This window comes from Centroberyx affinis, unplaced genomic scaffold (genome assembly GCF_046629955.1).
Source record: "Centroberyx affinis isolate AG114_WGS23_722 - 3 ecotype Tasmania unplaced genomic scaffold, CSIRO-AGI_Caff_v1 ptg000398l_1, whole genome shotgun sequence".
Taxonomy (NCBI): Eukaryota; Metazoa; Chordata; class Actinopteri; order Beryciformes; family Berycidae; genus Centroberyx; species Centroberyx affinis.
In genome coordinates this window covers 127726-153199 of record NW_027279066.1, presented here as the reverse complement: position 1 = coordinate 153199, position 25474 = coordinate 127726, and the positions used below count along the sequence as shown (strand labels likewise).

Sequence of the window (25474 nt, the reverse complement as noted above, 5' to 3'; positions counted from 1 at the left end):
TATTATTATTATTATTTTTCTCTTACTAATGCAAATGTCAAGAGATGGAGGTTTTTGGCCAAGAATAGGCATCTCCAGCAGCAATGTAGTTTTGCTAGGTGTTTTTTTTTTGTGTGTAGGATCTGCTGTCCATCAGGGTTGGGGTCAACTCATCAGTCAACTCCAATTCAACTGAAAGAAATGGAATTGGATTTTTTTTTTTTTAAACTACAGGAATTGAATTGGAACTTTATTTGATTCAATGAAATTCTGTGAAATTCCATGTTTTTTTTGTATTTTCTTACCCCATACAGTATCTGGGATTACACGTAGTGTTATATATGATCAACACTGAATATCATAAAATGTTAAAAGGTACCTTTCAGGTGGTATTTGATGCGTAACATATAATTGTAATACATATATTATCACTGAATGCACTTGATTTGTTTTATTTGTTGTTTTTTATTTGATTAATAATGTTTGATTTATAATGTTTAGCGAGTCAAGACGTGAAGTGGAATTTCATGGAATTTCATGGAATTCAGTTCTGTTTTCTGTCGTTCCAACTGAATTCCAATTCTGTTTCCTTAGAGCTGGGTGACATTCCTATTCCAACTCAAGGAATTGAATTAGAATTTACCATGCATTTTCAATTCAATTCATGAATGGCCCCAACCCAGCTGTCCATGCCTGCATACAGTATGTGCATGCACACCCACCTACATGCAGATACTGTATGCATGGGCCTGTATGTCTGTATATGTGGGTACCTCACCGTGTCTGTTCCTCTGGTCGAGCCAGGCCCCCCCGGCCCCCCGGACTCGGTGACGGTGGAGGAAGTGACGGACAGCACCGCCCAGCTGACCTGGAGCCCCGGCAGGGACAACGGCAGCCCCATCACCAACTACCTCATCCAGACCAGGAATCCTTTCACCGTAGGCTGGCAGAGGGTTAACACAGGTAGGAGATGAAATTTCATCTAATACTGCCTCTAATGATACTCTGACACTCTGCTCATCCCCATAGCGAAATTCTCCTGTTTCTTGACCCCTTCAGCAGGGAGGTCAGAGGTCAGGTTCAGTTACAGAACAAAGGCCCAAATATAGGCTGGAAGGGATTCAGTGTGTTGCTCAAGGGGACTTTGTTGCCTTTTATATAATCTGTTTCTTTTTTACTGTAAGTACCTATACACCTGCCTCAGGCAAAAGTCAATCTCTCCAACTTGTACAGAATACAAAGTGGATAGGTTTTTAACTGTTGCTAAACAAAGAGACCCTGTCGCCCTGGACGAACCGACTGCATCATTGTGTTGTGTTGCGCCGGAGGTTCCATTCATTTCCAATGAAACGCTGCATTTCCTTAGCTTTATCGCATGCTGCAGCAGTTGCAGTGCATTTCGGGTCAAGCGTGTGTTGGATTTATCCAACATTTGGATCAAATTCAAAGCCTAGACCTGACCAGAAGTATCAAAATATCTAATGTTGTGCTAGTTGTTGTGTAGCTAGTCATTTTTATTAAATAATATAAGGTTATGAGTAGGGCTGCAACTAACGATTATTTTCATTGTCGATTAATCTGTCGATTATTTTCTCGATTAATCGATTAGTTGTGTGGTCTATAAAATGTCAGAAAATGGTGAAAAATGTTGATCAGTGTTTCCCAAAGCCCAAGATGACGTCCTCAAATGTCTTGTTTTGTCCACAACCCAAAAGATATTCAGTTTACTGTCATAGAGGAGTAAAGAAACCAGAAAATATTCACATTTAAGAAGCTGGAATCAGAGAATTTTGACTTATTTTTCTTAAAAAATTACTCAAACCAATTAATCGATTATCAAAATGGTTGGCGATTAATTTAATAGTTGACAACTAATCGATTAATCGATTAATCGTTGCAGCTCTAGTTATGAGCAATTCATTTATTTGACTTCTATTTTAAGTGATTATATCATATTTGATTGTGAATTGTAAATCAAAATATTATGACCAATTGATTTCTAAAATCTAGTGACAGCCTATTCTGTCCGCTTCCTCCAATGTTTGAAATACTAATATAAATAGACAAGATAGATCCAGTTATTATTGCATCTTTCAAAAATGAGACCAATGTTGAAAAGTAGTGCTTGCTGCATTCAAGTACTGATGTGAGTTGCCTTAGACACAACGCAACGATGCAGTCATTGTGTCTGAGGTGTATCACCCCAATTATAGCATCTCTACCCTTGCCTGTCGGTTGTAGAATTGATTTCAAGATTTATTAATTACTTTTAGAGCTCAGCAAGGTCTGTCCCCTAGCTGTATTTCTTTTAACCCCCTGTGAACCAGAGCGCAGACGAAATCCTCGGGGAGCTGGGAGCTGCTGGCTGTTCACAGTCTACAGTCAAGACTAATGCTGACCTGGTGTTTATCATTAGAGCCTTTAGATTCAGGGAGCTGAATCCACATCATCTTTTAAATCCCTGCTTAAGACTCATATTTGTAGACTGGCTTTCATATAGTGGCTGATCTGAATTGGTCTTGTAATCCTTTTGATATATTTTTATTTATTTAGTTCCCTGGTTGTATTTATTTTTATTCTGCATGTTTTGCTATTCGTTTTGTTTTTCTGTGTTTTCCCAGTCCCTGAGGTGATCGATGGGAACACACTAACAGCCACTGTAGTGGATCTCAATGCCTGGGTGGAGTATGAGTTTCGAGTGCTGGCTAAAAACAGTGTTGGAGTGGGAGAGCCCAGTCCCATCTCACTCAAGACCAGGACAGAGGACGCAGGTACACACTTCACTTTTTCCTCATTCTTCACGACTACAGTGGAAAAAAAATCAATACCTTAAACTAAATCAGCAAAATGACGAATGGATTACGATTATGCTGCCACATTTCCAAAATCCCACACAATATAAACCCAAAAGTTGTTTTATGTGGAGCAGTGAACATGGCCTTTGTTGTGTAGTTCCTGATGCAGCGCCAGGTGAAGTGGGCGGAGGGGGCGGCAGCAGATCCGAGTTGGTCATCACATGGGAGGTAAGTCATCAGTCTTATGTTCTAGCCTGCCATTCAAAGTGCCTGCAGTTACTTCATATCCCTGAATGAGGTGCTTATTATTTCACCTTAAATCAAAGCCCCCGCTCTATTTGGCTTGTGGGTGTCATAAATTCTGAGCCAATTGAAATCTGGCTCAGCTGCAGTTGTAATTTCTTAGTTAAAGAGTCTGCATGTAAGGAAGTGGCAGCGCATACACAAGCAGAACACTGAATCTGACAGATAGATTGTTTGTCATTTATAAGGCTTGGATGTGTGGAGAATTGCTGTTGTTCAGGCAAATCTGCAACACTCAAATCCCGCAGTGACGCAAACTAGTGTGGTTGCTGAGAATAGATGTAAATGTTAAAGAAGCCATTAGATGACCAAAGCTATCACAGGTACATTATTTGAGTGTTCTCAGTTCAATAAATGCCAAAATAACTTTTCATTTGATAAGCTGCGGGGACATTTTGTAATGAGCTTGGCTTTTTTTTTTTTTAAATGGCATTTTACTCCTCATTACATTTAGTCAGGTGGGTAAGAAAAGCAATTTGTGGGTCATGCACTTCTTTTGGCACTATAAGATTGGGTGGTGATTGTGTCAGCCCAGTGGTGGGGGGAACATGAGTGGTTTGTATGTGTTTTAATATCACTATAGTTTTGTGTTTCACTCTCAGCCTGTCCCCGAAGAACTGCAGAATGGTGAGAGCTTTGGTTACATCATCGCTTTCCGCGCCTTCGGAGAGGTTACCTGGACCCACGTGGCCACCTCTGCCCCGGGCGCATCCCGCTACGTGTACCGCAACGACAGCATCGCGCCCTTTTCCCCATTTCATGTCAAGGTTGGCACTTACAACAGCAAAGGACAGGGTCCCTTCAGTCCTGTGGTCACCATCTACTCCGCAGAGATAGGTAAGGCAACCCGGAATGGAATATTTGGAGGGAGAACAAGGCTGTTTTTATTTTTTTGAGAGGGATAAAGAAAATGAAGCCCGTTTTATTGCATCCGCTGGGATGAAAGAGCTTGATAAATAAAGCAACGTATGGTGAAAGAAATCTCAGGAAATCTCTTTGACTGGCTGGTGGTCAAGATAAAAGGAAACGAAAAGCTGGTAGAAAATTTGGAACACATATTTATGTAAGGAGGGAGAGGAAACAAGGGCTTTGCATAAGATTGCTTCCAAAATATCACCACTGTGTTTTGAATTCTTATGCAAGATGAGGTCAGAGTGAAAACCAGGTAGCGTTTAGATCCATGTTTCCTCTTGGCATGTTGAAAGAGGGTCAGTCTGAAGTGCAGTGTAGTGTAGCTTCAATGGGCGATTTACCAGCAGCTGCTCGGTGCGATGATTTATCCGAGCAGGGATCAGTGAGAATGATAGCATTAGAATGATGCATGGTTATAAATGGGAAAATTTGAAGGACAGTTTTTCAGTTTGTCTCAGTGATGTTGGATGAAGACAGCAAAGCTCTCGTCTGCCGTCTGTTTTCAGAGCCAAGCGGGATGCCAGGGGGAGTTTGGGCCAGAAGTGTCTCAGCCTCTGAGATTGAGGTGAACTGGCAGGCTCTCTCCTTCACCCCTGAAAGAGTTCTGGGCTACGAGGTACATTTCACTCTTTTTTAAATGGAAATGGAAATCAAGAGTTTGCACACCACAATTCAAATGCTTGTCATCACCCCTGGTGCACCTCCGAGCCATCACTTCCAAACTCTGCGTCACCATGGAAATGGCTGTTTCAGCTGGGTGACTTTTGTCGCCCAAATTATACAGAAAAACATGTTGGACCTTTTTCTAAGAGACCAAAAGAAAATTGCCTGTCCACATGCCTTTTCCCATTTCTGTCAGTTGTACAGGTGTCATGATACCTATGATATTCTGCGCTACCACTATACCGGACCAAATATCACAACACAAACATCAACACACCACAGCAAAGTATACTGAAAGCTGTTGTTGATTAACATTCAAAGGTTGGTGCAGTCCGCAGTACAGGAGCAGGCCAGTGAAGCAGCATGGCAATAAATCAGCTCTTTTACTAGTTTCTCTTGTCAATATACTCTAAATGAAATAATAAAATTTGCATAGTACACTATTTGTTTTATTGCTTTTCCGTTCCACAACCCACAATTGTTGATTGCATCCTGTCTTACCTTTTTAAAAATCGGGATAACTTGATTGCCTCACCTGTGCGCTCCTGTGTGAATAATCAGGGTAACCAATTAGCTTTGATGTCCGATGTTCTAGATATCTTTTTGCTCGGTAAATCATAGAAGTGGGAGTCATAAACTTTTCTGCCCTTTCTCATCTAAGCTTGTCATATAAATAACTAATTATGACAGAAACAAATCAGGGCACAGGAGTTAGTTTTCAGTCTGATATTCAGAGGGGTGATAACAAAAGTAATCACTTATGTTTTGATTGCTAACTTTTTGATTGGTAAAATTACTACTTAAATTGAAAGTTGTTACACTTCACTATTATTAGTGTAACATGTTACTGAGTAATGTATTACATTTCCTCTTTAGGATTGATGTATTGTGAAACTCAGTTGTAATACACCAATAATGAAACATTGTTGGGAGTTGTAAAAGTAAATTATCAGGGGAACTGTAATGTCAGATCAAAGGTCCTGCTGAAACCGTAAGAGAAAATTATAATCTCTCTCTTCCCAGGGGTCATTGCTTAAAAACACAGAATCTCAGATTTGCACAGAATTTCTCTTAAGATATCAGAAACAGCTACAAATCCTGCTTTGTGCTGCATTTGATAGATAATACACGCTTCCCATGTACACTGTTTGTTCCAAGCCCGTGCCATAAATCATGTTAAAAATCCCAGATGACAAGCTCTACGTTCCCAATAGGTGGCATACTGGGAAGACGACACTAAGCCAGAGACCATGGGGAAGGTGAGAGTCCCTGGGAACCAAACCTCGGTCACTGTGAGCGGCCTGGCGGGAAACACGCAGTATTTCCTAACAGTCAGCGCCTTCAACACAGCGGGCACCGGCCCTTTCCTCCCCGCAATCAACGCCACCACAAAAAAGCCACGTGAGTCGCAGCACCCAAGAAGTCATGTTGCTGAACAAGAGAGGCTTTGTTTTTGTGTCCATGTTGGTTATTCTTCAAAAACTGAAAAAATAAAGAGGGTAACGCTTGAATGAACATGAGTAGCCAGTCTATTCTTAGCCATACAGGAGAAGGTTAATGTGTTTTGGCATGTTTCCTCCCTCATATCACAGGAGTCAGAAAACAGAAAGAAATGTGCAGTTCTCATCTCATTTTTGGGAAATAATATTATCCTAAGAGAGAATAGCCATAACTGTAATATGAAAGTGTCTGCTATAGGGGTAATGATGTGACAGGAGTAACTTGTTTTTTGTATCACTTGTTTTCCTGCCATGCAGCACCAGCCCAGCCACCGCTGAATGTTGAATGGACCCTAATTGGCTCTCACCTCTCTCTTTACTGGGAACCTGTGGTGGCGATGGAATCAGAGTCAGAAGTTACCGGCTACCAAGTGAGTTCATGATATAAATATATATACATATACAGTATGGTGCAAAAGTCTTAGGCACATGTAAAAAAAAAAACATCCATAAAGCAAAGATGCTTTCAAAAATAATGAAATGAAAAGTTTCTCCATCCATATCAAAGAAATGTACTATAAAGAGCAGTCTACTGACACAGTAATACAGAAAACAAATAAACATCAAAGATACATTTTATATTAAAAAAAAGCTAGGGTGCCTAAGACTTTTGCACAGTACTGTATATATATATGTGTTTTTAAAAGGCTTCACAATTAAGTATGGTAAATGAGAAAGTGTTCTGAACCAAATATTCATAGTATGTACTGGATCAAATTGACTGAGAGGGTGGGCCTTAGCTGTTTCTAAGCACTCAGGCTCTAATTACACATATTTACAATGCCTCACCCACCTTGTCTCCCTCTCCCCTTCAGCTGTCATACAGGAGACAGAGACACAAAGAGGTAAACACGCTCACAACAGCCAATTCAACAGTGGAGCTGACACTCCCTGAAGACGACGACTACATCATCCACATCCAGTCGCTGAGTGAAGGAGGTCTGGGTCCAGCCTCAGACCCCATAAGAATCCACCAACTAAGTAAGCTGGCTGCTCACAGTTTGTCTGGTTGATGTGTTATATGTGGCTTTTATGTGGTGAAGTACAGCAAAGTCTAGATGTAGTTCCAGTTAAGGCTGAAAGATATTGACAAAACATCTAATTGTGATTATTTGCAATTTAAACTGCGATTCATGTTATCACTCTAAAATCGTTTAAAGAAAAGTGACTTTGTTAAAAAAAGTTGTTGTTACTGTGCAGGATTTACTGAGTTTGAGTATGTTGAAAGGTTTTCACCAATATTGTACTTGATTCATGGACCAAAGATTACCTACAGCACTAAAACACCTTGTTTAGAAATCCATTTTATATGCCCCTCTCTTTTAAGCAGTTAATTGCAGCCTCTGTGATTTGGAAATTGCAGAAGTTCATACTGCAATTTTGCTTTTTTTCGTAATTGTTCAGCTCTAGTTCCAGTTTGTCTGTGTACAAAAGTGGCCACATTGCTTTTGCACTTAAGACACATTGACTGCATCTTTGGATGCCCTATTAGAGGAGAGCAACAACATTGATGCTTATTCCAAAATGTTAGGACTATCGCTGTCGCACTGAAATATGCTGATGCCACCATGCTGCAGAGTAAGACTAAATGTGACATATAGATTCGCTGGGACTTCAGTCTGTGAGAACTTCTATTTTGTTGCCCATTCCCTTTTATAAATGAAGTCACTTAACACTTTTAAAACCTGACAGGGACATTTTGTCCTCCTGTGACTCTCTATAACTTCTGTCCCCAGCCACCCCCGTTGTGCTCTGCAGGCTTATATTTTGCTGAAATATGCAGTGCAATCCATCTCTGTCGCAGAGGTTGACTTCCTCTTTTACTAGATGCTATTACTGTCCTGTGGGACTCCAGGGGGCTAACTCTTCTTCTCCTCTAAATGCTAATCTGCAATGTTGATATTCTGTGTTGAGCCCCTGAAAAAGCCATTGGGAGAGATTGAATTCACTGGCTTTTCTTTTAAATTTAATTTGATGAAAACTAGGCTACTTTTTTTGACTCCAATTCAGAGAGAATCTTTATCTCTGTTTGACAAAAACTCCAGCTAGATTCTGCAAAGAATCAGACACGGTCAAAACACATTAGCAGGCAAAACAGAGGGCTAAGTTTATCGAAAGTAGAAACTCTGAAATATCAGAATTGATTCAGGAGAATTCTTTTTTGCAGTAAAGATCTGTGAATATTATATTATTACAGGAAAGTTATCCACAAGAGCTAATTGACTCACTTAAATCATAGATGAGGAACTTGCACTGGCGAAGGGAGATTGGTTGCCCTGCAGGCTGCATCAGGCTCCTGCTCCATTTGAATCCAGCCTCCATAATCAATTTTCTTATTTACAACTGCAGTCGGAAGTGGCAGCACATGAACAGATTTTAACCACATTTCCCCCGACCCTTTTGAACTTCCAATATGTTAAAGTTTTTTTGTGGTTTTTCCAAAGACAAACTTATTATTTTCAATTAGAATATCTTGCCATCTCTTTCAGCGGTCACTGGAGGCAGCAGGGGAAAGTGTGGGGGGGGGGAGAGAGTGGATGTTTCAGTTGATGCATGATTGTGGATATTCATGACAGTCCCAAAGTTGCAGTTAGAAGTCAGTGCAGGTGCTGACGCCAGCTATATGCAGCACCTGGCAGGTTTTTTTACCTCAGTTTGTCATGTGTCTTGTTGCAGGTATGAGCGCCCGAGGCTCGCGGGCCCGGAGCCTGGACGTCTCCCCCCTCGCTCTGCTCCTCACCATCGCAATATCAACATTCAGGTCAACGTCATGACACGATGACAGACTGCGCTCTGTTTTTCAACCTTCACTTATCAGTATATACATTTTTTATCCGTGAAAGTTCCTGGGTTTTTTATTTTTTGGTTTTTTTTTCCTGTATTTTTGAGGTGACCGCATACTATTTTGAGTGTTTAGTTTGCGGGTATGAGGCAGCACAGGAATGGAGTGTGCTGTCAGACTCCAAGTACAGTATCTGCTTGAGCTTTTTTTTTTATTTTTTTTTTGTTAGGTAGGTCTGCTTTGACATTTTTTGTCGATCGGGAAGATTCCTCCACTTCAGCTCTTTTTGACTCCAGAATGATACAGATGCCTTACTTCCATTCATGTGCCAAAGTAGTCTGAGCCTTCTTGTTGTTGTTTGCTAAGATAGCTACATGCTTTCCTTAAGAATTCATTTCTCACAGTTTCTTCTTCTTATCGAACGTTTTGAGTGTAAACCTGCAAAAGACCGTGATACAAAGTTGTATTTTGTACTTTTTAAATATTTTCAGTTGTCCTCTCTACATACTACTTGGCGAGTAGGAACACATTCATTCGCCTGTGCCCGTGCCTTTGGAGATTCTTGTAATGGCTTCACTTATAGACACTAGTCAGTGATGCGTAGTGTTTCAGAACATACAGTATGGCGGCCATCTTCATCTTAGAATTATGTGTTTCATTAAAAGTTGCTTGTATCATAGATAAAACCCACGAAGAAGCTCACGATGCTAGTGTTTGCCATTCACACTTTATCATTTGGTGGAGAGTTGAATGTACCATGAGGGCTCCTAAAGGTTTTAGTGTGTCACATCAATTAGGATCACAGCCTGCTGATTGACGGATTTCACTCTGCGCTGCATTCACCAAGTCGACATTCTGCATACAAGCAAAAGTAGTGGGAAATAGTACGTCTCGCCGCAACGACTGCCAGTGTGTTGCTGCCTGCCTGCACCCATCTGGGCAACATATTGGTAGACATTTTGTGCCGGGGTGCATGCCAGTCAACACACAGCATCAGCCGTTGCAGTAGAGAGGTTAAAGTGCTGCCAATTGTGCCAGTCTGATATTGAAATCTAGCCACCAGCTGAGACATCATTTGGCAAAAATTATGGTTAGCTGTGTTTTTAAATATTTTGTGAACCTATCCTTTTGTTCTCAGTTGAATTGGCTTTTTTTTTGTGTTGTACGTATTGTTGTTTTTCTTTTGTATGTATTTCAGCATAACCCCACTGCTCAGGTATTCAGACCTGCTTTTCTCTAACTTTCAATAGTCCTAAAGGGGGGAGGGAAGTGGCTATATCAGAAATCTGTCACCGCATGACACGGGGGTCTATTTAATGGTCCGACTTGACAAATGGAAAGTCTGATATGTGCCATGATTTAGCGGACATTAAAACATCTTAATAAATTAGAGCAGGCCTGCGGGGCTTCTATGGGAAAGGGCATAGAAGTAATGGTTCTAATGACACCCACACAAGACTAATATATCAGGATTTAGGGAGGACTAAATCAGGACAATTCCATCAAGATGGCACCACGAAAATTTAAGGAAATGCATGTGTGTTTCTGTGTGTGTGTTTGCGCGCGTATTACCTTGCCCTAGACTGTCATGGACGACTGTCTTTGCAGGAAGGCCATTTAGCTATTTGGAAAAGAATAAACCCATTCTTGTACTGACTATGGTTCAGGGCTTTTGACAACTGAAGCACTGCGGACAGTCAAATAATGTAATACCGCAAGGTCAAAATGGGAGGTGGAGAAACCTAGTTTAACCCAGGGAGGAGTTGAAATGTAATTTTTCTTCTGTCAAATACAATGTAGAGCAACAACTCCGGATGCTGAAAATCCAAGCCACCATGCAGGATAAACCAAGTTTGTATTAAGTGCTAGAGAGCGTTTTCCTCCCCAGATAAGTGTTCATAATTTAAAAAAAGAGCAGTCTTTGAATCCAGTTTTGTTGTTTTCGTGGCTTTATGTGGTTTCTCTGTACACATCCTTTCATCACAGAATGTCATTGTTAAGCTAACAAATGTTTACACAGAAAACGCATCTTTCTGACTGATTTTAATGTTTATCTGAACAGAAAAAAAAGACCAACATTACACAGATGATGAACTTTGTGTCCGGGGTACATAGAAGCATTACCAACCTCCTTGTTTTGTAATGTATCAGTACTGTGGAGATGTTTTGATTTTGATTTTTTTTTTTTTTTTTAAATGTTTGATATGGTTCCTGATTGTTTTTTGACAAATCTGCACAAAGGTCAAGTGTTGCTTTAAAAGATAGAATTAAGAGTCAGTACTGGCTTATTGAAAAGTGAGTGTGATGATATCTCCCTTGCTCTGATATGTAGTGTTACTCTGTTGTGATTTGGAGCAACGCCCCCAAGTGGGAGACCAAACCACGATGCCCCACTTCCAATTGTAATACTTAGTCAAACCCAGAATCTGAAAAATACATGAGCAGAGAGTAACAGATCTTTAGCAGCTGCTATCACACATACACACACACACACACACACACACACACACACACACACACAGCCTTTTGGTGCAATGACACAAACACTACCTGTTACAAGGTAGAAGGCCAATGCACATAGATACTCTTTGTCTTTTTATACCACTTTCCAATTTTGCTGCAACTCTAAAGATCAGAAAAAGCAGAATTTATCAGAAAATGTATAAATGCGGTAGATCAACATGATTTACCCACAACTCCTAACTTCATAACGACTGGAGTAGAAAAACAATTAGCGCTCTGGGCAACAACGCTTGGCCTTTCTGTTGCGACTCCTCAGTATTTTGATGTTCAGGTGATCTCCGTGAGATCGTGTGCGGAATGTTTTCACATTGAAAAGTCATCAGCTGATCTTGATATGCTGAAGCTGTGCATGTATGATATTGTTTGGTGCATTCGTGTTTTCTAAATCAGGGAGTTAATAAAAATAATTCACTGAAGGTTTTTCTCTTGAATTTTTGAATTACGTGTTCACCGTGTCATTTTCTCAGCATCATCCATTTTAGTGTCTTCTCTGACAGCAGGAAGCATTTAAGCAGTGCCGAGGGGCGCCATCAAAGCTATAAAAACCATAACATTGTGAAAAAGCATACAAATTAGTGTAAATGGCAGCAGTTATGTCCTATTCAGTGGATGAAGAAGACATTCAGGAGGGTTTTTGATGTATATGCTAATTGGATTATTATATAACAAAGGCTGTTATCACAGTCAATCTAATTATTTGCTTTTTGGATAGTAACATCACATGCAATATCTAAAATATTAACTATGTAGAAATCAACACATCTACACTGAACAAGGCTGTTACTTACTGTTACTTTTGCATACAATACTTTGGCTTATTAGAGCATGTATCTGCTGAAGTTCAGATAGTTTCTTCTTAATAAAAAATAAAAAAAACGGAATGACATAGAAAGCTACTGTGAAATATTGATTGAGACAGTGTTGCAGAGATGCTTTTAAGATAATAAGAGGGAGAGGATCCTGTGAAGAGATCGATATGAAGGGGAAGTGAAGAAAAGAGAGGTTTCTCTCCACACACCACAGATCATCCATAATGAGTTGGAGTGTCAATACTTGGGCGACGGCTCTTCACATGGTATTGATCACGAATTGGTACACTAGGTTAACTTTACACCAGAAATGGTCAAAGAAAAAGGCAAGGGGTCTCTATGTTTAATACAGCTTACTTCCATCGGGACTCCCACCACCCACAGATGCTAAGGAAAGCTGCAAAATGAGCAGAATTCAGATTTGGGTTGTTGGGCTCTATCAAAGATATTGGTTATGGCATTAATAATGTGCAGTGCTTTGTTGCATATCCTCCTTGATAGCAACAGTGCAGATGCTGGAGAGTGCTGGCTTGCTACAGATTTCAATAGTCAAGACTGCCCTCTCATGGTACGAGTATGCTAGTGCAACAGCCTGCTGAGGTTAGATGGGTGAGCCAATGCAGGGGAGTTAGGTGGGCCTGCAATGCCACTGCATTGAATTGGTCCAGTAACGACAACAGCCTGGGCACACTGTTGAAAAAAGTGGGGGAAAAAGAGGAGAAAGAGGGTTCATGAACATATGCATTTGTTGATTTAGATGGCAGTCAGAGTAGTAGGTAAACTAAAATCTAAAACGTTGCAGATATATATGTAAAATAGACTATACCATAACTCAGCTATATTTGAATATGTTCACACTGGGTTATGCAACAGTATTTTCAATAAGAGCTGTCCTCCCCAAAGACTCTATCTATCTATCTATCTATCTATCTATCTATCTATCGTTTCTAATCGTTTCTATCGTTTCTCGTTTTGTAAGTTTGCTGTCCTCCCACTCCGGTCCAGTCGGTGGCGCTGTTCCTCCCTCCCAGTCTGTTTTACAAGCGTCGAAGAAACTGTTGAGGAAGTGAGTTGCTTCCTGCGACTCACATGTACACAATCCCGAGATGGAGTCATCAAGGAGCAATAACTCCTCAAACAGTGGCCACCAAGGCAATAACTCAGCCACAAACGACGAGGAAGCAGATGAGTTGTGTCCCGGTTTTAAGGACGTGGATTCATTCGTTAAAGTAAGTGGACTAACGCGGCTGTGGACCGTTGAGTTCAGGCAGTCCTGGGCAACGTGGACGTGCTTACTTAACTGGCTAGTAGTGGTGAGCTACAGTCAAATTGCAGCATGGGCTTTATATAGTAAACATAGACAGCGATATATCGGGTCAGGTGAATCATGTTTTTTCATCCATTCAGTGTTAGGGGGATGAATCTCTGTTTAACGTACTTGCAACCAACGCCAGTAAGGTAAGTTAGCTTAAAAAATAAAGCTGTCCCACTCCCGAGATAAACTGTCTCATAACAAGTTAAACTTTGTAAAGTCGATAGTTCCCCGAGTGATATTGCGTACTATAGATTAGTAGGAATCAATATATTGTAATTGAGACACAAATTAACCCGACATTTACCCTAGGGCTGCAACTAACGACTATTTTCATTGTCGATTAATCTGTCGATTATTTTCTCGATTAATCGATTAGTTGTTTGGTCTATAAAATGTCAGAAAATGGTGAAAAATGTTGATCAGTGTTTCCCAAAGCCCAAGATGATGTCTTCAAATGTCTTGTTTTGTCCACAACCCAAAGATATTCAGTTTACTGTCATAGAGGAGTAAAGAAACCAGAAAATATTCACATTCAAGAAGCTGGAATGAGAGAATTTTGACTTATTTTTCTTAAAAAAGTTACTCAAAACGATTAATCGATTATGAAAATAGTTGGTGATTAATTTAATAGTTGACAACTAATCGATTGATCAATTAATCGTTGCAGCTCTAATTTACCCAAATAACGTTTGTCCATCTATTATTGCTGACTGTCCCCACAGCTCGAACAGAGTTTGGCCAGAAAGCCTTCATGAATCCACTTGACTCAAACTAAAGGAACTAGTGACTCTTAATAAATGTCAGATTTAAGGAAGATAAATCTATCATTTTAATTGTACTCCACTACAAGTCCCCAAGTCCCTCTCCTTTTTTTCTTATTTGTTTTCATTACTTTATACTGTATTGTATTTTATACTTTCTTATATTTGTTATATTGTGCCTTTATTTTTGTTATGTAGCCTACTAGTCCTGTCTTTTTGTAACTTTCTGTGCTGCTGCCACTGTCTTGGCTACATCTCCCTTGAAAAATAGATTTTTTAAAATCTGAATGGGACTTAACTGTTTAAATGAAGGTTGAATTAAAAAAACAAACACAATGAATCACAGAGTAACCCATCTTTCCGCCTCTCCTCTGCAGTATGGATTGGGGTCTGTATTATCCGCCACCAAAGCATCTGCTGGCCTGCCTCAAACAGGAGATGAATATGATTTCTATCGCAGCTTCCCGGGCTTCCAGGAGTTCTGTGAAACTCAAGGAGATAAAATCTTGCACTGGTGAGTGTATTTTATGTTATGTTGTCACTTATTTTGGTTAGATATGCAAATACAAAGCGTGATTTGCTGAGTAACCTGCCACCTGATATTTTATCTTATCTTATAATGTCATATCTTTTCACTGTGTCCCTGCATTAGCATGAGTCAGATAATGCAACACCATGGCTGCAGATCTCACATTAGAGACCGCAACAAGCTGACGGGGCTGGAGGAGCAGTTTGACTTGGTGGTGGACTCCAACGACGTCATCCTCGAAAAAGTGGTATGACCTACAGCTGTGGTGTTATGAGATTATTTTTATGTTAAGGATAAGGGCAACCCAACAGAGCTCCTGTAACTGATTTCCAGGGGATTCTTCTCGATGAAGCCGATGGGGTGAACAGGAGCCAGCAGCCTGTCATGCCTGCAGGGTTTCAGCCTCCCAAGATTGTCGTGTCCAGCTGGAATCGCAAGGTTGGCTAATTAACTGATCCTCTCAGCTCCGACAGTACACCAGTCTCTGTTTTGGGCTGCGTTCAGCCTGGAACATTATGTGCCAGTCCAGGCGTTCAAGCACTATTATTTTGGAACACTTGATAAATATGCATTCCCAGTCCTTATTATTCATGGAAGTGTTCACACCTTTTGGTAAACAATGCAAAGTCATTTTCTACTTGTGTTGATCAGGGCTCAGACTCCGGCCGTGGCTCTGAGACGTTCAGGCTGCTCCATGCCAAGAACATTGCAAGGCCTCAGCTGAAATTCAAAGAGAAAGTCGACAACAGCAACACACCCTTCATTCCCAAGATCTTCATCAAGCCCAATGCAATAAAGTCCCTTCCTTCTTGTAAGATGGAGTTTTCACTTATTTTTTTTTATTTATTTATTTATTTATTTTTTATTTATTTTTTTTAAGCTGACATTCAACCATTGTCCTGTCTGTTGTTTCCCATATATTCATTTTAATAATAATCCTTACTCTTCTATTTAATTTATGGGTCAAGCAGTGGTAACTTAACAACACAGCTAGGCTTGAATGACAAAATCAGCCATGTGAGAAATTACACTAATATGCAATATGAAGCAAAATTTCAACTAATCTGATCTCTATTTTGCTCCCCAATTGTAGATTTCACCAACAAGCAAATCCGCAAAGAGCGACCGGAGGACTTGGACGTCCCGGCTGCCCTGGCTGACTTCATTCACCAGCAGAGAACTCAGGAACACGTGGAAGACATGTAAGACAAATCCCTCACTTGCAGTTTCTTCATGTAATGTTAATAGTTTGGTGTTTTTCTCAACTCATTCTCCATGTAAACGTTATATGATTTTAATCCATGTAGGTTTGCACACCCATACCAGTATGAGTTGGATCATCTTACAGTACCAGAACAGATACTGTCCAAGTCTGAACTTCAGGTAAATTATAGATCAGTCTTTTTAAATATGATCTTTTTCCCCATCCCTTAGACTTCTGCATAATCTTTAATTTCCCAGAATAAACCTTTGATTTGTTGATTATTTCCAGATGTACAAACCAATTGCTGAGACAAAGTGCTCCTTCATAGATACACTGGAAGATCTGGTGGCTCTGAATGAGAAGCTGTGCAGATCGTCTGAATTTGCAGTGGATCTGGAGGTACGGGAGAAACATCGGAGAAATTCATTGGATTTTATGTTGTTGTCATGCTGGCTGAACTGCACCTCTGTATAGAGAAACTAGCCTCAGATCATACTTTCAAATATGGAGGAAATCCATTAACTTAAGCATCGGACAGTACCTAAGGGTGCGCTCACACCAAGCGTGTTTACCAAGGTTTATTCAACCTTTTGGAGTGTTTTACTACTTTTTGTGTTTGGTGTAGTTTGGGCAGGTGAGAACGATATTTGAACTTTGGTGGCACCAAATAACTGCACGCCTGAAAATGCAGGTTTCAGTCCTCTTCCACGTGAACTGTGGTGTATTAGGAGTGAGAACATAATACCAACTACAGGGAATGACCCCAGAATGCGCAGGTTTAATGGTATAAGGAGACAGATGTTGTCATCTGATAGCCAGTAACTTCCAAGCCTTTCCAAGCCTAGCATAACAAAATGAACTGAGGGCAAACCATGCTCATATCCAGCTTTTTCTTCATGTGTTCTTTATTGATATGAACTTAGATAGCAAGGGATACCAGACAGTCAAAGCCCCATTTGCATTTTTATTCACAGTTTCAACAGGCAAGCTGTGTTCTGCAGGTTATGCGTCATTGTTTACATTTTCAGTGATATTTAAACAGGTGGAGCTCATCAAGTCACAACAGGTGCAGCTCATCAGGAGTCACAAGAGTTAATCATGCAATCATAACACTCAAAATTAAATATTACAAGTGACAGAATAAAAAAGGACAATATACAAAAAGAAAAAACAAGTAGTATGTACACTGTATACAAGAAAGACTAACTTGCTTTTATACATCAATCCAGTGAACATCATAAACACATAGAGTAGTCGATCAGAATTACAAAAATGTTCAGATCCTAAGGGTTACATTATGTTGCATATTGAAAACATTGTTTACCAAGACAAGGCAGCAACTTGGACAACCTTTTACTTAAATGAGAGGCTTTTTGAATCCATCACTTAAAAACTCTTACACCCCATGGCTTAAAGGTTGAATTTGACTTGAAATGCTTTCTGTAGTCTGTGGAAAATATGATTTGCCATCACTACCCCCTTCTTCCTTTGAACTTTAATTTGATTGTCTGAAAATGTTTTATCCTTGTCTCTAAATTAAAAAAAAATTGCTCTGAGATCAAACCAGAAATATAGTTATCATTTTGGATGGTTTTATAGTTAGCGTAGCCATGGGAACACAGACATTCTATTTACTTAGAACAATTTTAATCTTTTTTATAGTTTTCATTCTAGATGTGAATGGGCCATAACACCTTGTTGTGTTGACACTTTGTTCCCCATCCCAGCATCATTCCTACAGGAGTTTCCTCGGCATCACCTGTCTGATGCAGATCTCGACCAGAGAGGAGGACTTCATCATTGACACCTTGGAGCTCCGCAGTGAGATGTACATACTGAACGAGGCTTTCACAGACCCGGCTGTTGTCAAGGTGACCGAATCCTTCCCTTATTTGAGGGTCCAAAGATGGGAAGGGAGATGAGATTACTGTTTCTGTAGAGGTTATTGTTTTCATGTATAGGTAACTCTATAGTGCGTGTGTGGTTGTTTGCGATGTAGATCTTTATGCCTGCTGTGAAAATTGCTCCATATGGATACATTTTATTGAATTGGATTCAATTGAAGGTGATAAAGACATTACAAACTCGGGGTCACATCCCCAACTAAATCATTTATCCTCTCCTAATAAAAGGAGAAGATGGTAGTCAATAGTAAGTGAAGTAATAAGGTAAGAAACCAGAATAGTTTTGGTTTAGTTATTCAGTGTGTTTGTGAGTAATGCCTTGAATTCTCTTTTTTTTTTTTATATTTTGATACCTCACCGAAGAGCATCCTCAGCCCTTTTTCCTGACATTCTGATCTCTTCACTTCAGCTGAATGTATTTTCTTCACTGTCACCAGGTATTTCATGGTGCTGACTCTGACATCGAGTGGCTCCAGAGGGACCTCGGTCTGTACGTCGTCAATCTCTTTGACACGCACCAGGCCAGCCGGGCCTTGAACCTGGCCAGGCATTCGCTGGACCACCTGCTCAAATTCTTCTGTAACGTGGACTCGGACAAACGCTACCAGCTTGCTGACTGGAGGATTCGGTACGGAAACGATCGGGCCGTTTGACGCTTGATCTTCTAGTTACTTTTGATCATGTTTGGCTGTGCGATTGATACTAATCTCTTGACAGGGAATTCATCTTGCATGCTGTTATTTTTGACTTTGGACAGTTGAAGTAAGAATAGTATTGTCACTGTTGTGCCTGCAGGCCCTTGCCAGATGAGATGTTCCAGTATGCCAGGGCCGACACCCACTACCTCCTCTATATCTACGACTCTCTGAGGGTGCAGCTGTTGGACTTCAACCATGGGCAGCCTGGCCTGCTGCAGAGTGTCTGGAACAAGAGCAAAGACATCTCCCTGAAGGTACACAACACACAAATCTCAGTCTGTACACCTCTTGTATATGAAATTTACATTTTAACATTCACATCTCCTTTCCCACTATTCTATTTCCAGTAGTTCCAGTAGTTTCTTTCTTTTTTTTGCTTTCCTATTTTCAAATTCCATACCATGGCCACATTTATTTTCTGACGTTCCTCATGACTCACCAATTACCTCCCTTCCTTACAGAAATATGTGAAGCCCATCTTCACGGAGGAGTCATACTTGGACCTGCAGAGGAAGCAGAAAAAGTCGTTTAACACCCAGCAGCTCACTGCCTTCAGACTGCTGTTTGCCTGGAGGGACAAGCTGGCCAGGCAGGAAGATGAAAGCACCGGGTAGGCTGTTGGAAATGGATGGACTCGCTGTTATGGGAGCCTGCTAGGGCTCTTTTCTGATTTAAAATTAATGCCTTGTGAAATTTTGCCCATACACTTGCCTGACAACAATCTCCCTGCTTTTAGAGTCTTTCAGTATCAAAGCCTTTTGGCTGCTTCCTGAACATGTTTTAATTCCGTTCGTCCATATATCTCACCTCTTCAGATATATCCTGCCCAATCACATGATGATCAAGATATCTGAGGAACTGCCAAAGTAAGTTGCTTTTTGTATAAGTATTGAGTTGTTCTCATTTCAATTCAGGTGCCTTTTTGTTTTCTAGCTGTAACCCTGAACAAAATGTTTTGTCTACATTTACCCAGGGAGCCTCAGGGCATCATTGCCTGCTGTAACCCCGTCCCTCCACTGGTGAGGCAGCAGGTCAACGAGCTCCATCTATTAGTGCAGCAGGCTAGGGACATGCCTCTCCTCAAGGTAAGAAATGTTGAGTGGTGGTACTGGGGTTATAATGTTTTTCCATTAATTATGTAATTTCGCTGTTTCAGTGGTGTTGAGTCACTTGTTAATGAAGGCACCCAGATCAATCAAATAGCAATGTTTTCTTCACTTGTAGGCCGAAATTGTAGCTCAGAAGAAGAAAGGACTCACGCCCATAAAGAAGGTCGGTTAAAAACTGATATATCCTGAGCTTTGAAATTATGCAGTGTAATTGAAAGAACTGAGATTGGAGAAAAAAAGTAATGTTATGTCATTTTCCAGCCGGAGGTTTCCTTGTTCGGCCCCCATGATACATCCAGGGTCTCTGAGAGTGATTTTCCCATCTTCTCTCCTGATGGTAAGCTCAATTGATAGTCATACGTATTTTGCGTGTCCTTACGATGTAGTATTTTAGCCAATTAGACCTTAAAGTTCTGTATTTGTTTTCAGAACTGCCTGTCAAGCAAGGAATGCTCTTCTCAGACGACGAGCAAGGAATGGAAGTTGATGTACAGAAAACGAGCGGCCTCATGGCATCGGCCAAAATCACAGTGTTTGAGGTAGAGATCAGCTGTGGTGTTTCAGTGTACTTTGTTTAGCCCATCTGTTCATATGGAATTGTTGTACTACTTAATGTGGGCTTGTGCTTCCTTGGTAGGAGGTGGAGACAAAAAATGACCAAGAGTCCCTCTCTGTGGCTCAGGTGAAAGCCAGCCGCATCATTGAGTCTTTCCATAACCCTTTCAGAATGGTAAGAGTTTACCAGTGATTAACCTTAAGTGTTATACACATTGTTTTAGCATAGCTGGACTCAGTATCCACTCAGTATTGTTTCATTTTATTCCTTTTTGTTTTCAGTATTTACCCTCCAGTGATGTGCATGTCAACAAAAATGCCAAGTTTGACCCCTCTACAAAAATATACGAGGTAATCAAAGAGCTCCATACATCCATCCATACTTAACCACTGCATGATAGTAAGGATTAAAGCCCTAAATATCTTGAATATAGTCTATAGTTGGTATTCTCTGAACTGCAAGTTTTATAGAGCTGTACCATCTCATATTAACAGATCAGTAAAAGATGGAAACTGCAGAGTATGGAGCAGCAACAGAAGGAGTTGGAGGCCAAGAAGAAAGCCAAGCAAGAAGCTAAGGAACACGCAAAGAAGGTGGCAGGTAAGGAGCACTAACTAACTGATCTGAATTTACCGTTTTCACTGTAAGTCTACATGCTGCTGCTTCATCGTACTGTAATGTTGATTTCCGCAGAGGAAAGGAACAAGGCCAAACAGAGCTACCAGGAGTCTCTCCAAAACGTTGCCACTGTTCGCCAGCAAGCAGCCGTGAGTAATTTGCTCTATTTTGTCCCTCAATTTGCTATTTTCTACTTCAAATAGGCTTCACACTCTTCAACTTCACTGCTGATGTCCCTATTGGGCAAGTGCAATCCCAGTGAAAAACCATCAGATACTTTCAGCCCAGAGCCTGGTGCAGCATATAAACGATAGTGCTATATAAGCTTTATTTAACCCACTGCATTGCTCCCCATTTTCTTAAGACAAGCCTGGTATTTCTGCACATAAATATGGTGACTCACAAGCGAGAGGACCACTGCTGCCACTCTGCAGCACCGCCATGGTAGTGGTGTTTAATATTTATATCCGTCACATGATGTGCCTGGGGAAGCAGGATGCACAGCGTGGGATTGGAGTATTAGAGGCATGTCCTCCACTCATCAATTGCTGAATGCTTTCCTTTCCTCCCGGGGAACAACAATAGCTACTTTCTGCCCAAAAGCCCACCGCCTGTTAGCTCTGGCTCTCTAGGGTATTGCTTGGAAGCCTCCTGCTTGGTTAGTCATACACACTCTTGCCACCACTTGGTGTTTCCTCTCTGCTGAGAGTGCTCACTGAGACAAAAGTCGTGGTACAGCGTCTTCTGTCCACAGTGTAGGAGAACAGAAAGGCCGGTGATCACAGTTTGCTCTCTCCCTGCTGGTGGCTCCCCTTCCCCTCTGCCTCGGACTGTGAGCCTGGAGCCATCAATCGGTAGTGCACACACTAATGGTGTGTACCACAGTAATCCATTGTGTGATTAGGGCTTAAGAGAGAAGTTGGTTTTAAGTTACTCCCTGCTGAAACAGCACCTTCAAATAAGTACTTTGGCACCGTCTGGTGGCATGCATCATAGTCAGAAGTATTGGCAGCAGGATTTGAAAGTAACATTCGCCAATCCGCCGAGTACAGGCAAAAATTGGCTGTGGCGGGTAACTGTCAGTTCTACCCGCCACTTTGGCAGTGAGGTTTTCTAATGTTTCTGTATGAAAAATATCTTTGCAGTTGTCCAAAGCTTCTACTGTACGGATCCTTTGATTGATGCATGCTGTGATGTGGCTCCCACATCACTGGTCCTCTCTCGCCTTTAGCTGTGTCATCATGTAGAATTAAGTGAAGGTGAAGCTAGATAGATACATTATAACTAACCCCATGAAATAATATCACAAGAAAACAACAAGAAAACGACATGTTTTGTCAAGACTGACAGATTTCCCCTGTGGAGAAGTCTAAAAGTCTTTTGTTGTTGGGATAAGCCACCTTTGATCAAACTCACAAATAAAGATGATGAAATGCTGAGATGAAATACAGTTACACTCTCTGCAATCCTTTGATCAGATTGAAATTAACTTTTTGGTTCACTAGCCATTGTAGCTAGAGGGTTTTAGAGTAACCAGCCACTCAGAATTTTACTAGTCAAAACGTTTTTTTTTTCTTAAATCCCAAAAAAGAATGAATGGAAAATGTTAACTCTTCATACCATACTGTTTAATAACTCTTAGTTAACAATAAAACTACAAATATTACACAGCTGAACACTGTGAGTGACATGATGACATAGTGAGCTAGAAAGGAGGGTGTTCAGTTCATGGGTACTTCATGGGAGCAGCCTCCTTATAGCTGATATGCCCATGGCAGCATGGACAAATTAAGACTCAATTTAAACTTTCAGTCTCTTCTTTCTAAAGTTTGCCATGCTTACTCTGCTGCAATGTACTTCAGCTACAAGGTGAACTGTTCCCCTGCTGCGGAGAAGTGAACTGAACTGAACCTTCTGCTGCCTGAGCTTCACTAAGCCTCACAGTAACTCACACACAGCAGAGCAGGGGAAAGATAAGACAATAGTGAAGTAAAACTGTGCATTTTTTTCTACCTAAAAAAAGAGCAGGCAAGCGAGAGGACATGTTACAGCAGACACCAATCAGAGCCTCGGTATTGGAGAAGCTTTGTGTTCATACGGATACTAGATCAGAAAACCTCACCCACCAAAGTGGCTGATACAATTGACAGTTATCCCCACTGCCAATTTTTATCCTCATTTGGCCTGTCGGCTGGTGTTTAGATCATTAGAATAGATGAGAATAGGGTTGTCGTCATCATGTCACAAAGCCACGAGAGTGCACGTTCTGCAGCTATTGGCCAAAAACATATTTAAATCTTAGATCTTAAAAAAAAAAGATGTCATGTAATGGATACTGCCATCTCATTCGCTGCTAGCAAGCTAGGAGAGAATGTATGTGGTGACAGAGACACATGCTTGAATGCTACTGTAGGTTATGGCTAGCAGTTTTTGCTTTTATTCATTGTGGCTTCAAAACTGATCAAAATCTACCTCAACAAACAAATAAAGAAATTCATATTGGAGGAAACCACTTACGCAAAGTATTCAGCTTTAGTCCTGGGTGTAGTTAGGGGCAATTATTTTTCACAATCACTTTTCACTCAATCATTTTGTGGCCCAAAATCAAGTCAATTCATGGGCACAACAAATGTTTTTCTGATGTTTTTTTGTTGTAACATCAATAAGGAAAATGGGTTAAGCACGCCACTTCTGTGTCACACATTTCATTACAACATGAAAACAGCAAAGCTGAAGTCAGAAGTGGCAAAAAGTGGCTGCTAATCTTACTGACTGAAGGCATTTTTGAAAGTTGTTGTTGGACCGCACTAGCGTTGGTTGATTACAACAGTGAAGTCAAAAATACATTAATGAAAATCTCTCAGATGACCACTACCACACTAACACATTGTACAGAATATAACTTTGTTGACAAATTTCATCAGGAATCTGCAAAAGGCGGTGGGAAGAAAAGAGAGAGGGTCGCCAGTGAGGTTGGAGAGTCGACTCCCAAACCAAGCAAGAAACTGATGAAATCTGCAGAGAAAGCCCAAAAGAACGACCCGGCTCCCCAAGACGACTTCAAACCCTTCGACTACAATCAGTCAGACCTCAAAGTCTTTGCTGGTATGCATACAGCATTTTTTTCACATTTCACATTTGTCACATCATTACTTAAATGATATTCTATGTTAGATTTATTGTATATAATGATAATTAATACAAATTGGTGTTCCTCATTTCTTTTTTCAGGTGCCAAATCAAAGGACAATACACAATTTGATCCAAACAGGCAAGCACATGATCCAAAGAGAAAGGTATTTTTCTCTTCATTTTCTAATGTAATTTGGAAAAAATCTGTCTCACAAATACTTCATCGATATATTGAAATTACCATTTAATTTGTATCTGCTGTCCTACAGAAAAATCCCAAAGGACAAAAATCTAATTTCTCTGCTGCAAACAGAAGTATGTCCTACCTGGCTGGGAAATCTGAGAGGTAAAAATATTGTTTTACATTCAATTATATCTTGTGGTGTTTTTTGCTTTTAGAGATCAGAGTTGGCTGTATCCCAGTAAGCTGACCTTGCTGTTTATCTTTTTATTCTCTACAGAGGATTCCGACACAACTGGCCCAAAAGATAGACCTGCTCTTCAACTATTTTTTTTTTTAACATTGTTTTCTCAGCAAAAATAATTTTCACTTGCTTTTCTTCTAAAAAATGAAACTCAATATTTATTGAATTTCAAAATGTAATGTTTTTGCTTTTGTGGAACAGTTTATCCTGTAAATACTTGGAAGACCTCCTTATTAAAAATCATTTTAGAGAAAAAAAAATTGCGGCCTACATTTCTTTGTCAAAACAGAAAACCATAATTTCACTTTGATGGAGCATATTCACTTTTTAACATCATCCATGTGTCCCTGGTAGATTTTGTGCAGTTGCAATAATAGACATGTTTCAGAAAAGGAAAGCTGATTCTTTAAATACAATAATGTTATGCCATTTTTATTATAATCATTACATGGCTTTTTGATAATGGCAGTGTATATTTAAATCTCTACAGGTGTGCACAACATGGTAGACTATCGACTTTTTAATGTACTGAGTTTGATGTGGTTCCACTCATTCAGTTGGTTCTGTGTACAAGGCAAGATAAATGGCTAAAATAATGCATTTTGAAATATAAGAAAATTGCAAAAACAAAATAAAGTCAAAGATACAAAACTGTGTAAATAATAGCCTTTACCCGGAAATGGACTATAAAGTTTCACAATTTTGTACCTCAGCATTGTGAAGCCTGCTAAGCTGTATGTTCATAAAAAAACAAAACTAGACTAGACAAGCTGTAGTGTTAACACAGCCAACTGCAAAACCTTGTGCTCTCTAATGAAATTGTTTTAGGCTTGCCCTGATGAGCCTGACGTCGAGACTAGCCTCTACACAATAAAGCATGTCTCTTACTCGTTGCATGCTGACAGACAATCCAATCTTTCACCATCTTGACCTCTACCAGCCACTAAGAAGAATTTAA

General features: G+C 40.3%; 2 protein-coding genes across 3 annotated transcripts in view; both read left to right on the top strand.

Annotated features, from left to right (window-relative positions):
* The window catches only part of cntn3a.2 (contactin 3a, tandem duplicate 2), a 28350-nt gene extending 19425 nt beyond the window's left edge, over positions 1–8925 (top strand). Inside the window, exons 14-22 of the mRNA XM_071516310.1 lie at positions 784–942; positions 2601–2750; positions 2932–3002; positions 3680–3914; positions 4496–4605; positions 5867–6053; positions 6410–6522; positions 6967–7132; positions 8828–8925. Of these exons, the coding sequence (XP_071372411.1) occupies positions 784–942; positions 2601–2750; positions 2932–3002; positions 3680–3914; positions 4496–4605; positions 5867–6053; positions 6410–6522; positions 6967–7132; positions 8828–8925 (1289 nt within the window). The remainder of the gene's footprint in view (positions 1–783; positions 943–2600; positions 2751–2931; positions 3003–3679; positions 3915–4495; positions 4606–5866; positions 6054–6409; positions 6523–6966; positions 7133–8827) is intronic.
* A 4430-nt stretch (positions 8926–13355) lies between these two features.
* On the top strand, positions 13356–24763 carry exosc10 (exosome component 10). Of its 2 annotated transcripts, none has more exons than XM_071516317.1 (25): positions 13356–13494; positions 14719–14855; positions 14994–15117; positions 15204–15308; positions 15522–15681; positions 15964–16072; positions 16178–16253; positions 16363–16473; positions 17802–17945; positions 18416–18606; positions 18774–18930; positions 19138–19286; positions 19492–19542; positions 19650–19761; positions 19901–19948; positions 20047–20122; positions 20215–20324; positions 20423–20515; positions 20623–20691; positions 20836–20941; positions 21035–21108; positions 23884–24064; positions 24191–24255; positions 24361–24437; positions 24553–24763. In XM_071516317.1, exons 1-25 carry the CDS (start codon positions 13372–13374, stop codon positions 24581–24583), a joined length of 2679 nt encoding a protein of 892 aa, XP_071372418.1. In that variant the 5' UTR covers positions 13356–13371; the 3' UTR covers positions 24584–24763. The 2 variants fall into 2 exon arrangements, with proteins under 2 accessions (XP_071372418.1, XP_071372419.1); XM_071516318.1 differs by having other exon boundaries at positions 20215–20348; positions 20450–20515; positions 21035–21105.
* The last annotated feature ends 711 nt before the right edge of the window (positions 24764–25474 follow it).

Excerpts from the sequence above, each read along its gene's own strand:
- exosc10 (XM_071516317.1), top strand. The coding sequence starts at position 13,372 with ATGGAGTCATCAAGGAGCAATAACTCCTCAAACAGTGGCCACCAAGGC. Across the intron at positions 18,931-19,137 it reads GCAAAGACATCTCCCTGAAG|AAATATGTGAAGCCCATCTT; the intron begins GTACACAACACA and ends CCTTCCTTACAG. Across the intron at positions 19,949-20,046 it reads GACTCACGCCCATAAAGAAG|CCGGAGGTTTCCTTGTTCGG; the intron begins GTCGGTTAAAAA and ends GTCATTTTCCAG.